Source organism: Drosophila mojavensis, unplaced genomic scaffold (assembly GCF_018153725.1).
Source record: "Drosophila mojavensis isolate 15081-1352.22 unplaced genomic scaffold, ASM1815372v1 contig_81, whole genome shotgun sequence".
In the NCBI taxonomy this organism is placed as follows: domain Eukaryota; kingdom Metazoa; phylum Arthropoda; class Insecta; order Diptera; family Drosophilidae; genus Drosophila; species Drosophila mojavensis.
In genome coordinates this window covers 6,015,541-6,030,219 of record NW_025318907.1, presented here as the reverse complement: position 1 = coordinate 6,030,219, position 14,679 = coordinate 6,015,541, and the positions used below count along the sequence as shown (strand labels likewise).

Sequence of the window (14,679 nt, the reverse complement as noted above, 5' to 3'; positions counted from 1 at the left end):
GTTGGCCCAAAGGATTGGCCGTTAAAAATTGCAATTCGGCGCGCCTGTTGACAAGTTATCCTTGCCAATTGCTAGCTGTGTGGCCAGCGTGGCCTGCGTGCCCTGCATGGCTAGCCCCTCCCCATTGAACTCGGTCGCCCTCGTTATCCTGCTGTCAATTGTCGCTCAGCTGTCAACGGCCAATCAATGCAATTTACAGCTTCATTTTTGCAAATTTACAACGACGAGGTGGCCTTGTTGACAGCCCGGGACAACAACAGGAACGACTGCTAAACTGGATGTCCTTCAAGTTTGACTTGAAAAGCTGCTCATGCGTGTGCAATGCGATACTTTTTGAGAATTTCAAATGCGACTTTGGGTCTGTTTTTTGTTGGCTTACTTTTCTAGGACTTCGGCGCGACCGAACTAATTGCCAAACAATTGCGCCTGATTATCCTGTCAGGCGTCAAGTATTTGTGCGGTTTCCACGCTTTGTTTAATTGGATTTGCCTGCACGCTGCGGACATGTGAGTGACATCACGTCGTCGCCAAAGTCATCAAAACGCACCTTTTCACAATCGTCGAGTCAATTTTTTGGCGCCGCAAAACAAGCCACCCATTTGGGTGGGCTCGACTAACAGATACCCTCAGCTGTGGGCTGAACAGAATTAAAATACGCTCAATCTATGTTTATTTAACGAGAAACTCTACTTGGTCATTCTGCAGACGAACGGATTGATGAACAGATTGAAATATGAGCAGATATATGGATATTTATAGTTGTTCATACTGTGTTGATGTAGGGTTTGTCAGACTAGGCGATACCCAGTTTAGCTACAGGCTGAATTTTCAGAGAATCACAGAACAGTTGAACAGATTGAAATATATTTATATATGGGTATATTCCTATCCAGATCGCCTCAGCTGTTCATTCTGTTCCAGAATATAGAAACTTGGTGAGCTCCTGCACTACAGCCAATATACCCTGTGTACTCATTTTCAATGGGTTCAGGGTATAAAAACGCACGCAAAACGCGCCTGGCCATGAACGGCCATGACTGCGATCTTATCAGCGGTCTCCTCGACTACAGATCTAATATATAATTATGTGAAGCGCTATGATCAAGGTACAAACATATAAATAACAAAATTTAGCTTTCGCTTGCCTTCACTCGATCTGATTAACCCATTTCATGTTCTATTTATGTTAATATAGAAGAGATCCCAACCCAATCACATAATTTCATTTTAATCTACTTTATACTTTTTTGTTGATGCCAGAAGCTAATGAAAATGAATATTTAGAAATTTTTATGGACTTGTTGTGCAGCTCAGTAGATAATGAATCTCTTCTATAATAGGATTTATTGTAGACTTCATAATATAACATCATAATATAATATGCTGATCTTGTGTTGCTGTCGCGTGTTGTTTTTTGTTTATAGTTCAAAGTTTGAGATGCGAATTAGACACTTAAAAAACGATGATGCTACCTGCACAGATAACAGACAGATTGTTGATATGATTTGATCTTTAGAGATATTCTAGAATAACAGAAAACAAGAATACATAAGAAAGTTAAGAGAACTGCGTTCTTAAGTTACATATAAAGTACTCATAATTTGCATTATGAAATACAATTTAGCAAATTCTTGAACTGATGAAATAAGCAATATTTTGACAAATATTTACTTTATATTGATCTATGGTTGTTAGAAAAACAAACCTCTGATAAGACCCAAACTAAACTTGACAGATTTGAATTTACTGCAAGTCTCGTTTTGCATCTCACATTTAACTTGGCGTAAAATAATAGAAACATTGAATCTGATTGTGGTACATAATACCAAAATATTAATTTTATTACACAAATTTATGTTAAACAATCTTAAGAAAGGATAAGACGCCACAAGCATTGACGGTATTATTATACAAATTAATAATATTAAATAATTAAACAGATATGATTGTTCATATCAATTTTAAATAATTCTGAACTAATCTATATCTATATTATTAGTATATGCAATACTCAAAGGGAGATAATTGAAATATCTCAGATCAATCTACATATAGAATCAAAATTCGGTTTGTTAGGCTCTTATCTAGGTTTCCTTGAACGCCACAAAGTATAGCTGTGCTTATGTTGCAAAATATTTAGCTTCAATTTAAATTAGTCTTGAACTCTTACTCAATATTGCTCATATGATTATAAAGGCAACAAGAATTGGGTTAATTATGCTCCCATGCTTTCGTTTTGCTCAGTGTTTCCAAGTCGTGGTCTATTGATAAGCCCTGCCCCTACACGCAAGAGCTGCTGCTGCCTTGCCTCCCTCTCGCTCTCCCTTCGCCCATTTCCGCAGCATGCAACAGTCAGATATTTCGCGCCATACGCCGTACTCATACACCGAAAATGAGGATTTTTTGCGTTTCGCATTATATTTGCAAATTTTGCCGAATAAGCATAGGAGAATCGTTGATAAGCAACTGGTTGACTAAATGCGGCCCGGGTGCATTGCTCGACCCGACGATAAGCAGCATCAAGTCCTTGATCTTGAGTTGCGTTTCTAGCCGCTTAAAAATGAGAAATAGCAAAATCTGCGTCTACGGTGGGGGGGAGAGGCAGAGGCATGGGGTGAGCATCGCATTCCAGTGTTTATGTCAGATGCAAGAAATAGCAACAAGGCAGCTGATAAGAGACCCACCTCTACAAAAAATGGAAACCGTTAAACACAAACGTTGCCGCCGGCTACCAAATTGATAAGAACGGTAGCCAGCCTGCCTAATTACACAAGGGGGACACATTTGCATCTGTTGGGCCGATAAACGCACGCAAGGGGCAGCTGGATATGGATGTGGGTGTGGCACGCGTTGGAGTTGGCCCGAAAGCCGCTTAAGCAGAGCAAATGTGGCAGCCACTGTAACAGCAACAGCTGCTCGAGTTGACAGACAGGCAGCCACCAAGTGGCAAAGAAATCCTACAAATTACGTAGGCCGCTTAGACTTGACTGCAATGGCCATTCACCTACATAAATATAGAGAAATCTGGGCACGGGATCAATTCTGATTTCCGAAAGACGAATCGTTAGATCTTCACAATAAACCAGCTCGGGCCTAAGCCGCTCGTTATGTCAGCGCACAGGAAGTTGAACAAATTGCATAAAAAAATCTACAAAAATTACAAAAGGAGGCCAAGGGCCGAGGGCCGAGAAACCAATAGCCAACTTCTTTGTTATTGCCAAAAAAAAGAAGGAAAATATATAGAGATATTGATTGAAAAAATAATAAACAGTTAAGGAAACAGATGAATTGGCCGGAACGGAAGCAGCAACAGAAGCAGGACTTGATGCACTCAGATGGTTGCCTCATCTATAAGGTGTAGTCAGGGAAGTCTCTTTTGTAACTCTACTAAACGTAGAACAATCGGAGAGTCTAATGCGTAGAGGAGCGTAGCTGATACATATAATATGTTGAGAGCTGAAATGTATATTAATACAAATTTGTAAAAGTACAAAATTATTCGAAGTAAAGGAGATGGAATATACTTACTAGCAAAACATTTTCAGCTTAATGTGTAATATATTTATTCTTTTTATATAGAAGTCATAAATTGGAAAATAAAATATTGAATATATATAAGTGTACATATATTATATCTGAAAGTCCCTTATATCATTTACTAATGTATCGATTTTTTAAGATAGCTCTCTCAAAATAGTTCTGCAAAATCCTTTTGAAATCAAGGAATAAATGACCAAACAGTTATCTGATTCTCTGTGCAGTTGTACGAAAATATTTGCCGTTTTTATTATCAGCTGAATTTTTTAGAGACTATAAAATACTTGATGGGAATAAATTGTCATTTATAATGAAATTTCTATTAGTTTCGTTATGTGTTATTCTATTAAATATATGTATTATAAAACTAAAATAATATACAATTGTATATTTATTTTATATTCTATAAATTTCACATCAAAATGTAATAAAAGAGTTTTCAAAAATCCTTTATCTAATACAAGTGTAAAGGAATATTTTCATCTAGCTTCAGTCCGAAGCTTCCACATTGTAAAGATAAATCTATATATAAATAAGGTATTTTATTCATTATTTCTCTAGCGAGTCTTACATTCACTCCTTTGCTGAGCACATTTTCCCAAACCCAAAATCCATTCTGATCGCTGAGCGCAATTGAGCGACACGCGCGGCACTTCCTAGTGGGACTAAGCTTTAATCCAGAGATCAAATTCGGAATCCGCGGAACTAGCGCTTGATCTGTGGCTGCTTATTGCGCCACAAATCTGCAGATCCTGCCAGATCCTGGCGCTAATCGCAGCGCTCGCTAATCGCACGCCTTAAGTTAACTATAATCCAACATGATCCACTTCACGATCGGCCGCTCGACGCGGATGCCTCGGATACCTGGACGTGTGTTCCTGGCCAACTGTTTTTGCTTAATCCCCGGGCTTTAACTTTTTGCACTCGCCCGGATTATAATAAAAATTTGAATATTGCGACAATTATTTTTTGCTGGCTCGGCAGACGCTTTTACCTCTTTACTATGCAGCTGACTCGCCGGATTAGTCGAGCAGACAGCGAACGAAAAAAAGAAACGAAAACACGTTGCGCCTACCTCGAGGCGGATTAAATTTTTTTGTTCGCAACAAAAATAAGTCCAGTGTTAAGCACGGCGATTAGAGCTTGATCCTCAAGGGCCGTGGGCGTAATATTGATGGATTTTCCTCTAAATCCGTCGGCTAATCTCCGGCTTAACGTGCATCGCGATTTTTTTCGCGACTGCAACTATTTTGTGTTTTGTCTAGTTTTTTTTTTTCGCTAGAAGGCAACTCGGTCTGTTGACTGACTGCGCGAGGATCATAATTATGGAATTCCTAAACAAGAGAGCCGAGCAGCGAGTGCGCTTAGCGTGTGCTACCTGTAAGCGTGGATGTGGGCGTGGGTTACCTCTTTGCCAGGTCATCGCGGCCAGGTAGCCTGGCCTGGCTGCTTGCTGCTCGGCCTGGAGGTCAGCGTTTGGCAATTAAGAAGTCAATTTTCGACCAAAAAATAAAATAAAATAAAAGACAAAAAGATTGTGAGACAATGCAAAAAATGTACTAAAGCTGAACTAAATCCGGCTTAAGAATGGGCCAAGTTTTGCGTCATAAAACCAAAGACTGCCTCAGGCCACGTTCACTACCAACGAGAAGCGTCCCTCTCTCTCGCTCTGCCTCTCTCTATAATAAATAGAGTGGCCTTTGCTCGATCACAGAAGCCTTGCCTCGGAATTCGCCGCAATCGTGAAAACGCAAATCGCTCTCTTCTGTCTCGGCTGTGCTCTTTCGCTCTCTTTTTAGCTACTGCCCGAATGTCCTTGACTGCAGTTAATGTGCTCGCGGTTTGACTTTTTTGCCCCGTTTTTTACGGCGCTCATTTGTAGTTGTTCCTTCCGTTTTTTAGTTGCTCGTTTTTTATGAGCCTACCTGGGTTTATGAGTGTGCTTTTTCGTTGTTTTTTGTTTTGTTTCGTATTTTTTTATTTTTTAGCTGAGACACTTTTCTAATGAGTTAAGAGAGGTTAGTGAACCATATGAGAAACTGAATGACGAGGCGAAGAGTTTGCCCGAGACACTTCGCGGCGATTGTGTGTACAGCTGCTTAGCCGAGATGGGCTAACAGTTAGCACAAAAGTATTTCTGTTGAATTCCCTGAGATGCGAGCACTTGGCGCGTATGTTTGTAATTAGAATTAGCCCAGGACCAACCCACCAAAAATCTCTATGAAGGATGTATTGTAGCTGCGAAGGACGCTGGCCATTTGCCGGATTAGCCGCCTAATCCTTGGTCCGAGCGTGCGAGTCTGTCTATGTGTGTGTCCGCTGTTCTATTTACGTTGCTTGGCCAAACAATTAGCGCAAAATGCTGTTCGCCAATTTTAATGAGTTATGAAATCTGTTTACCGGGAAACACGACTGACAACAAAATACTGCCGTCTGATGAGGCGATCGCTCGATCGTAAAAAGCAAGAAGTGCAGTGCTTCACTTTACTCCAGTTGCTGCAGCGCTAGTTTGGATGCAGTTACGTACTCCTATCTAGGTGTAGGCTCTACATGCATGTATCCTATCGCTAATCCCGCCTGCTTAGCGGTTGCCTAATCTTAATCCCAATAGGAACAGGCTCAGCGTAATCCTGATGCACTGCTTCCGAGCAAGCGACGCGCGCTCTGACGTCACTCGCTGGCTTAATTAAATCACTGGGATTAGCTTGAGCTGGCGACCGAGCTCGAATCGCGTGCCAACGATTCATTCAAGCCTCTAACCCCTTGCCAAGGCGCTGGCTGTCGTGTGACTGGCTTGTGCCTTAGCTGCACCCAAGACTCGATATTTCTCCTGCTCTCTGTCGACAATCAATTTGATATCAAACAGGCAGCCTGTTGAGCGCCCTGAGCGTTTTTTAAATAGTCTTTTTTAGGGGATGCTGCGCGCTATTCAAGAGGATCGCCGGGCTTGTTTACACATATGGCAAGAGGCAAGGGCGGCTGCCACGCCTTCAGCAGAGGCTTGTATTGCAGAGGCAGGGAGAGCAGCAGGAGTTTCATTTCCAGGAAATACTCAGTACAAGCTCAGCTTTACACTCAGCTTAGTTCAAGTCCTGGCAAGTCCTTTGCTGCAACTCTTTACCACACGCTCGCACATGCTGAGTCCTTTTTGAGCCGCGCCTCATTAGGCGAAAGGGTAGCCTGGTTTTTCGCCGCATTAAAAAGCGGATTTGAATTAATGCCAAGTTCCGCACTAAAATAATATTCAACTCAAGATTGCGTGGCTTAGCCTTAGCCGCTGGCCTATTCATTCAGCCGCAGCCTGAGCTGAGCTCAAGGATTAGCGAATTCTTAATCAGCCTGCTTTGCATGCCAGTTCATTAAGCGCCGTCTCTGAGAGACAAATAGAGAGAGATAGGAATAGCAATTCGATTTGTCATTTTTATTATCATGAAGAACATTATCAGCCCATTATCGATTGCTCGATTGACTATAAATCAGAGGAACCCCTCGCTCGATCGAGTGTTACAAATAGCTAAAAAATTTGTGGGCAACACGCAGAGCGAGAGAGATCACATAACATCGTGTACTACCCCTAACCCTATGGCTAACCCTACCCCAGGGCTGGGCTCAACTTTCGCTTTCACTCTTTCACTTTTTATGCACTCTTCCATTTATGTTGACAGCTCACCCTCTATTTGCTAAAAATTTGTCGTTTTTTGGGCAATTTTTGTTTGAATTTTGGCTTTGGCAGCGGTTAGGGTTATGCTTGGCTAAACAAGTAGATGCTGGCAAACAGCTGTAATACGAACCTGGACAGACGGGCCAGTAGTAAAGCCAGTGCAGCTGCACTCAAAGAGTTGCCAATATGCTGGTTGAAAGGGTAGCCCAACGGTACTAACAATGAATAGGCCTATTAAGCTATATGTACATCAGGTTTCACTGATTTTTAATAACATCTGAAATTGTTGTTTATTTTTTAAAGAATTTCTAAAGTCTGTATGACCATATGAATACATTTATTTTTAATGAAAACATTTCAAACAAAATAAATTACAATATTCAAATCCAAAATTATTGTTCTTCTTTTGCCATTATTATTTAATATATTTGTATCCAAAATTCAGCATCAAAGTTAAAATTACAAGGGCTCAAATGCATATTGATCTAAAATGAGATACACTAGAGAAATAGATTTAGTTTTTCATTATATCTCTCAATTGAGATAACTTTGGAATCCTGGAAACTATTGCTCTCTTTTCTCAGTCAGGACCAACTGTAATTGAAAATTGTAGTAAAAAGAGCTCAAAGTACACTTTTCGCGCCTGCCCTGCCTTAATAGTAAATAGTATTAATTTGAATTTCAATGTCATGAGCTACGCACTAATTACAGCTAATTGATGTTGGGATAGGTTAGTAGTCGAATAATAATATTAGTTGATAGTGGCACGCACTATCTAACGCACTAGTGGCACACATATAAAACGCACATTCCAAGGCACGCATATGGCACGTACATGTAGAGCTCTCCCAGTACTTTCTCTTGACAACGAAAAATGAGCTGATAATGGGTTGGCTTGCTCTGACATTTTATTATCAGCGAAGACCGGATCTCAATGAAGAAGAAGAAGAAGAAGCAGCAGCAGCAGCGCTAAGTAGCTGTGACAATAAATGTTTGTTAAATCGGCCGCTTATCAAAGGAAGAGATTGTTATTCTGACTAATCCAGCTTTGGGAGAAAACATGCCTATAAAGGGGTCGCCAATATTCCAAGATTTCTTTATCGCTTTCTTTATCTCGTTTTCTCCTCTCTTTCTCTCTCTCTCTCTCGCTCTCTCTCTTTCTGTCTCCTTTCTGGACGATTCGGCGTTGTTTTTAATGTTTTCTACGTATTTTAATTTCCTGGCAAATATCATATATTGCTTGTTTGACTAATCCATCGGGGAATTGTTTTAGTTTTTGCCAGTTTTACGTAACATTATGCAGAGCAAAATATCCTAGTCGGCAGACTCTCTCTGTGAGACAAAGGTCCTTTTTGGGCCATTGTAGTTTTCACTTTCGAAAATTTGCAAAATTTCCACGGTAGTTCGAGTGCTGACCGAAATTAACATCCCGTCGCGCTCTACGGTCGCGTCCTTGGCCTACCTAACGGCATACATTTACATGCATACATTTACATACACACATATATGACTGTCGCATATTTATGCACGTTTTCAGCTGAAGTTGTGCATGTCCTTGCCATAAAAATCTACATAAAACCATTTAAAAGTCAATCCGCAAAAGTCAGCAGTCAAAAAAATGATTTGGAAACTGTTTTTTAGCAACGGGTTTCTGTTCAAGTTTTTTGTGGCTGGCCCTTACCTGATTTTAATACTATTTGTTTTTTTTTTTTTTTATGTTTCGCTATTTTTATGATATTGGCTTTTTAGACGTGTGCCAGCAATTAGTTGACCATTAAAAACGCTGCTCATTGAGCAACTCAACTCAGCTCAACTCAACAGGCTGCTCGGCATATAAAAAAGAAAAGAAAAAAAACTCACTCACATTTGCCCCTTCGCTCTACTTTCACTTGGGCTTCGCCCCTTTTTGAGTAGCAATTCGCTTTGTTTACTTCCTGTTTACTCGTACAGCGCACGCTCCCAGCCAACCCCAGCTACCGGCTCTAACCCCACACTCCTCGCTCCTTGCTGACTTTTGGCGTTCGTTGTCGCTGGCTCGCTCGCACACTCAGCCGCTCTTTTCGCCTTTATCATCCCCCTTTGCGCAGTTGAGTGCATTTCTCGTTGCTTTATGTACAAAGGGGAAGTCTTTATATGAGTTAATTGCTGCCGTTTGAGTGGAACCGAACTATTTTAAATTTTAACTGTCTGTCAAGTGTTTCCTATTTTCTATGAAGGTTCTAAAAAACGGAAGTACAGGATAGTTTTTTAAGGATACTATAGGTAGTTTTTATTTTTTTATTTTTGTGAGTTATAAAAAACTCGTGGGTCATAAAACCATAAAACTTTTTACGCCCCTTGTAGAAACATATTTGTTATTTTTTTTATACGTTTGGCTAAAAAGTCAACTCATTGTATATTGCTTTAAACTGGCATTGATAGAAATTAGTTTAGTTTAGTTCTAGCATTATGATTTATTCCGTTGAACAGCTGAAACATTCGCCTTCTCACTCTTACTAATTTGCATATGAGCGGCATCAAACATTGCCTAGGTAAAACAACAACAGCAAAGAAAGAGCGCAAAGCAAAAGCAACAAAAAATTGCGGAGGTATTTTTGAGCTGCGCTCAGTTTTTTTTTACAATCTCATATACATAAACACACACGCACACACATTGAGCCTCATAAAGGAGAGCACGTTACCTGCTTTGATCGGCAGCGCATTTCGGGTTTCGTTTTTCGTTTCGTTTCGTTCTTGCGTCGTGCTTCCTCCCTTTGGCTGGCTGGCAATGTGCGTGTGCGAGCGAGCGAGTGAGTTGCTGAGTGAGTGAACGATTGAGTGCGTGCCTGCGTTTGTGTGTGTGTGTTCGTTGTGCAGAGAGGGTGAGCGTGTGAGCGTACTTATAGTTAGCGCACGCGGCGAATTCGTATCATTCGTGATTTGGCTCTGGCAGTGAGAGGAGCACAGTTTCTGATGCCAAACAAATACACATACACACACTGACACAATCGTAAAACACACTCACGAAGCAAATTTGTTGCTTCTAAAGGATTTCCACAGCGCAAAGGATACACTCTCTGAATATAAAAACGTGTTGCAGTCGTTCGCTTCATATCATTTCTCAGCGACAACTCGTCACAGTCACAACTCAAGAAACTTAGTTAAAAAATAACAAAATATAAAAATTCAATTTGTTGTGTCTTAACGATAAACTAAAGGAAAAGGAATCGCGAGAACCAATAACATCAAACCAAATACCTCAACAAAAAAAGAAAAAATAAAAAGTTAAAGTTTATAATTAAAATACGAATAACAAATTTATAATTGCAACTACCTCATTTTTGTAAAACGTGAACTTTTGTAAATTGTGCAACAACTACCTCAAAGTACAAACACACACATCACATCCATACCCTCACCCACACACACCAAGTGCGCGAAATTATAAAAAACAAGTTTTTGAAAAGTTTAAAACTAAAAACAGCTCAAATGAAATTAAGTGTTCAGAACTGAATAAAAAACACAAATTGTAGTGAAATTGTAAGCAAAACGCTTGCAATTTGATTTGCTCAATCGAAGCAAGGACACCCACAAACTAAAACACAGCATACAGTTATGGCCATATCAATGCTGCAGGACGCGCAAACACGAAGTAAGTAAACTAAAAAAATTAAAGGAAAATATTTATACGTAAAAGTAGATGTTAAAATCATCAGCAGGACAATCCACATTTCAAAATTCATTACCTATTAAAATATATCAAATAAAGAATATTCAATAGAATATTTTTCAATATTTTAATAGTCTAATATAATAACAACATTAGAAAATTTTAGAAAATGGAATAGAAAAATTCAACATCAACATCAGCAACAACTATCTAACTATCAACAACTATCCGAATAGTATTTTATGCTTCGATTTCCTTAAACGTATTAAAGTTCGCATTAAAGCGCAGCGATTCACATGCACACAAACACATGCTTAAGCACGCACAGCAATAACGACGTCTCAATGTGCTTGAGTTAACATTAGGCGCCATTTTGGCAAATGCTCAATGCACGCACACACACTCACTCACAAGCTGGTTCATACACGCACACATGCACAGCAATTAAGTTTTGTTTACAAGTCTTTTTTTTTCATCGCCGGCATTTAACTCGTTTCTTCACGCCCACCAAAACATATGTCAAAGAGAAAGATAGAGAGGGAGAGAGGAAGAAAGATAAAGAGAGAAAGAGCGAGCATGTATGGTAGTCGAAGAGCGTGCACACAGACAAAAGCTCACACATATGTTACACGTGTGAGGCTCCTTAAGAGAGCGCGCTCTTTGGCCACCCACACTACGTCCCACATTCACACGTGCTGCTGCTGCTGTGAACCCCAAAATAAAGAATAGAAAAAAAAAAACAAGTTAAAAAGTTGTGTTTGCCGCCGCGGGCAGCGCTGACCAAACTGTTTCTGACAGCTCAGCGGGCGAAGAAAAGAAAAAAAAGAATAGAAAATAGAAAAATAGAAAAAAGAACGAAACATAAATAGAAATCTTTGCTCCAGTTTTTGCTAATATTTTTTTAAAGAAGAAAATTAAAGTTTTGTATTATATTAAACTATTTATTTGATTTTTACTATGCGCTTAATTAACGTTTGCATTACTTTTCTTACTATTTTTAGGCTTAGCCGCTGCCTTGGCTGGCATCAAGCGCGAGGACATGGTTGTAGATCGCTCCATGTCGCTGTCCCCGCCCATGTCTGCAAATACCTCGGCCAGCAGCCCAGTGGCATCCACCAATTCGCACTCCCTGTACCCCGCGATGGGCCTACAACAGGCTGCAGCAGCGTCCGCCTTTGGCATGCTCTCGCCCACACAGCTGCTGGCTGCCAACAGGCAGGCGGCCGCCTTTATGGCCCAGCTGCCCATGAGCACATTGGCCAACACCCTCTTCCCACACAATCCCGCGGCGCTCTTTGGCGCTTGGGCGGCCCAGCATCAGCAACAGCAGCAGCATCAGCAGCAGCAGCACCAACAGCAGCAGCAACAGTTGCAGCTGCCGCTATCTGGCACCCATCTGCATTCGCCCCCTGCCAGCCCCCACTCCCCGATAGCCGGCAGTGGCAAGCATCCGCTGAGCTCGCCCAACAGCACGCCACAGCATCATTTGGGCCTGGGCTTGGGTGAGCCGGCGAAGAAGGCACGCAAGCTGTCGGTCAAGAAGGAGTTCCAAACGGAGATCAGCATGAGCGTAAGTGACTTGTATCACACACCTGGTGGACCCATCTCACCGCCTTCCAGCGGCAGTTCGCCCAACTCTTCGGCACATGAGGCCACTGCAGCAGCAGCAGCAGCGGCAGGAGGAGCAACAGGAGCAGCGGCTCCTGCTAAGGATCCGTCGCGCGACAAGAGCTTCACGTGCAAGATCTGCTCACGCAGCTTCGGCTACAAGCATGTCCTGCAGAACCACGAGCGCACGCACACTGGCGAGAAGCCGTTCGAGTGCCCCGAGTGCCACAAGCGCTTCACCCGTGACCACCATCTGAAGACGCACATGCGCCTGCACACAGGGGAGAAGCCCTATCACTGCTCCCACTGTGATCGCCAGTTCGTGCAGGTGGCCAATCTGCGGCGGCATCTGCGCGTTCACACAGGTGAGCGGCCCTACACCTGCGAGATCTGCGAGGGCAAGTTCAGCGATTCCAATCAGCTGAAGTCGCACATGCTGGTCCACAATGGCGAGAAGCCGTTCGAGTGCGAGCGCTGCCACATGAAGTTCCGCCGGCGCCACCACCTGATGAACCACAAGTGCGGCATCCAATCGCCACCCACGCCCGCCCTCTCGCCGGCCATGAGCGGCGACTACCCGATGGCCACGGCAGCAGCAGCTGTTGCCGCAGCAGCCGCCCTAGAGTGCTCCACCAACAAGTTCGCCGCCATGTGCGCCAGCTACGGCGGCTCGGAGGAGTCCGTCGATTTGGCCAAGAGCAGCCTGGACGAGGAGGCGCCGCTCGACCTGAGCGAGGATGGCGCCAGCTCCGTCGATGGCCACTGCAGCGGCAGCAATGCCCGCCGCAAGGCGCAAGACATCCGCCGCGTCTTTCGGCTGCCGCCGCCACAGATCGTGCACGTTGCCAGCGACATGCCCGAGCAGACGGAGCCCGAGGATCTGAGCATGCACTCGCCACGGTCCGCGGAGTCGCACGAACAGCACAGCGAGGACATCGACCTCGACGAGCTGGACGATGCGGCTGCGCTCTATCTGCGGCAGCAGCAGCAGCAGCTGCAGCAGCACTAAGCGAACTGTGCTGAATGGGCACACCTTGTATATAAAGGGTTCAAGAGGTCAGCGTGTTCATCAGATGAGGCTGGCTGATGGGTTAATGGAACAGGAATTTATGTCAAGTACAACTAGCTTGCAAAACTAAAAAACAAAAAACAAAAACATAACCAAAACCTAAACTACAAACAAAGATTTGATTAATTTTTAGTCATTTAGCAAAAAGAAAACTAAAAATCGATTGCACATAAATCAAAAAGCTCCAAAAAATTGTACAAAACAAACTTAAATTAAGTCTAGTTTAGGCGCTAAGGAAAACGCTACCCCAAAAACTATGAAGAAACGTAACCCAGCTAATGTTGTGCCATTCTCAAAGTCTAGTTTCTAGTTCCCCTTTAGTTGATATTAGCCTATAGACCTTTGTTGTCCAGTAATTGTATATAGTCTGCCAATTGTAAATTATACAGCGCTCTATCCCAAAAACAATGAAAATGAAAATGCAAAAAACAAAACCTTAAAAAACCACACAAAATCAAAAAATAATTTTAATATATTTTAGTTATTGTTTAGTCTAATTTGTACGCATCTTTTGCTTATTCTCAAAGAAAACGCCAATCAAAATTAACTTTAAGTTATTAAAAATGAAAATTACATCATAAAAATAATTATTAATAAATTCTTTTATGCTTAATGCCGATTGTTTTGTTTGCCATAAATTGTAAATTTAATTATTTTATTTTGTAATGCATGAATCTCGTTTATTATCACATATTATCGATTCTGATTAACTTTAGTCACCTCTTTTTAGTTTGCTATTTAAATTGTATTTAATGAAGCCCCGCCTATTGTTTGCCGCATGCTGTGAGGGGCAAAAAGCTATGAAAATAAAATTGATTTAAACAAAATCAAAAAATGCAAACTTTATGTTTTTTCTTATTTTATTTTAAAATTGAATTATTTTTTTTTTTAAGGAGATGTTTTTTCAGATCACATTTGACATTATTTAATTATTTTCATTTTGATACTTTTTTTAATGTATCAAAACATTAATAAATATATTCTACTTTCATTTAAAATTTTCAGAATATGTGAAAAATGATTTTTATATTTTAAATTTTTATTTATTTATTTATTTTTATTTTATTTATTTATTTTTTATATTAGCTTAACAGATAAAATGTTTTATTTTTCCAAAATTCGGTTTTGAAATATACTTTACTTAAATATTTTTTG

At 41.2% G+C, this 14,679-nt stretch overlaps 1 protein-coding gene across 1 annotated transcript; it reads left to right on the top strand.

The window, feature by feature from the left end:
• Nucleotides 1-10,644: 10,644 nt before the first annotated feature.
• Nucleotides 10,645-13,628, top strand: LOC6580848 (protein krueppel). The gene is made up of 2 exons (XM_002006611.4): nt 10,645-10,829; nt 11,849-13,628. The coding sequence occupies exons 1-2, from the start codon at nt 10,793-10,795 to the stop codon at nt 13,462-13,464; spliced, it is 1,653 nt and encodes a 550-aa protein (XP_002006647.1). The 5' UTR covers nt 10,645-10,792; the 3' UTR covers nt 13,465-13,628.
• Nucleotides 13,629-14,679: the final 1,051 nt, after the last annotated feature.

Bases quoted from the DNA above. Each gene is read 5' to 3' on its own strand.
- LOC6580848 (XM_002006611.4), top strand. From the start codon at position 10,793: ATGGCCATATCAATGCTGCAGGACGCGCAAACACGAA. The intron at 10,830-11,848 runs GTAAGTAAACTA...TACTATTTTTAG, and splicing joins GCAGGACGCGCAAACACGAA to GCTTAGCCGCTGCCTTGGCT.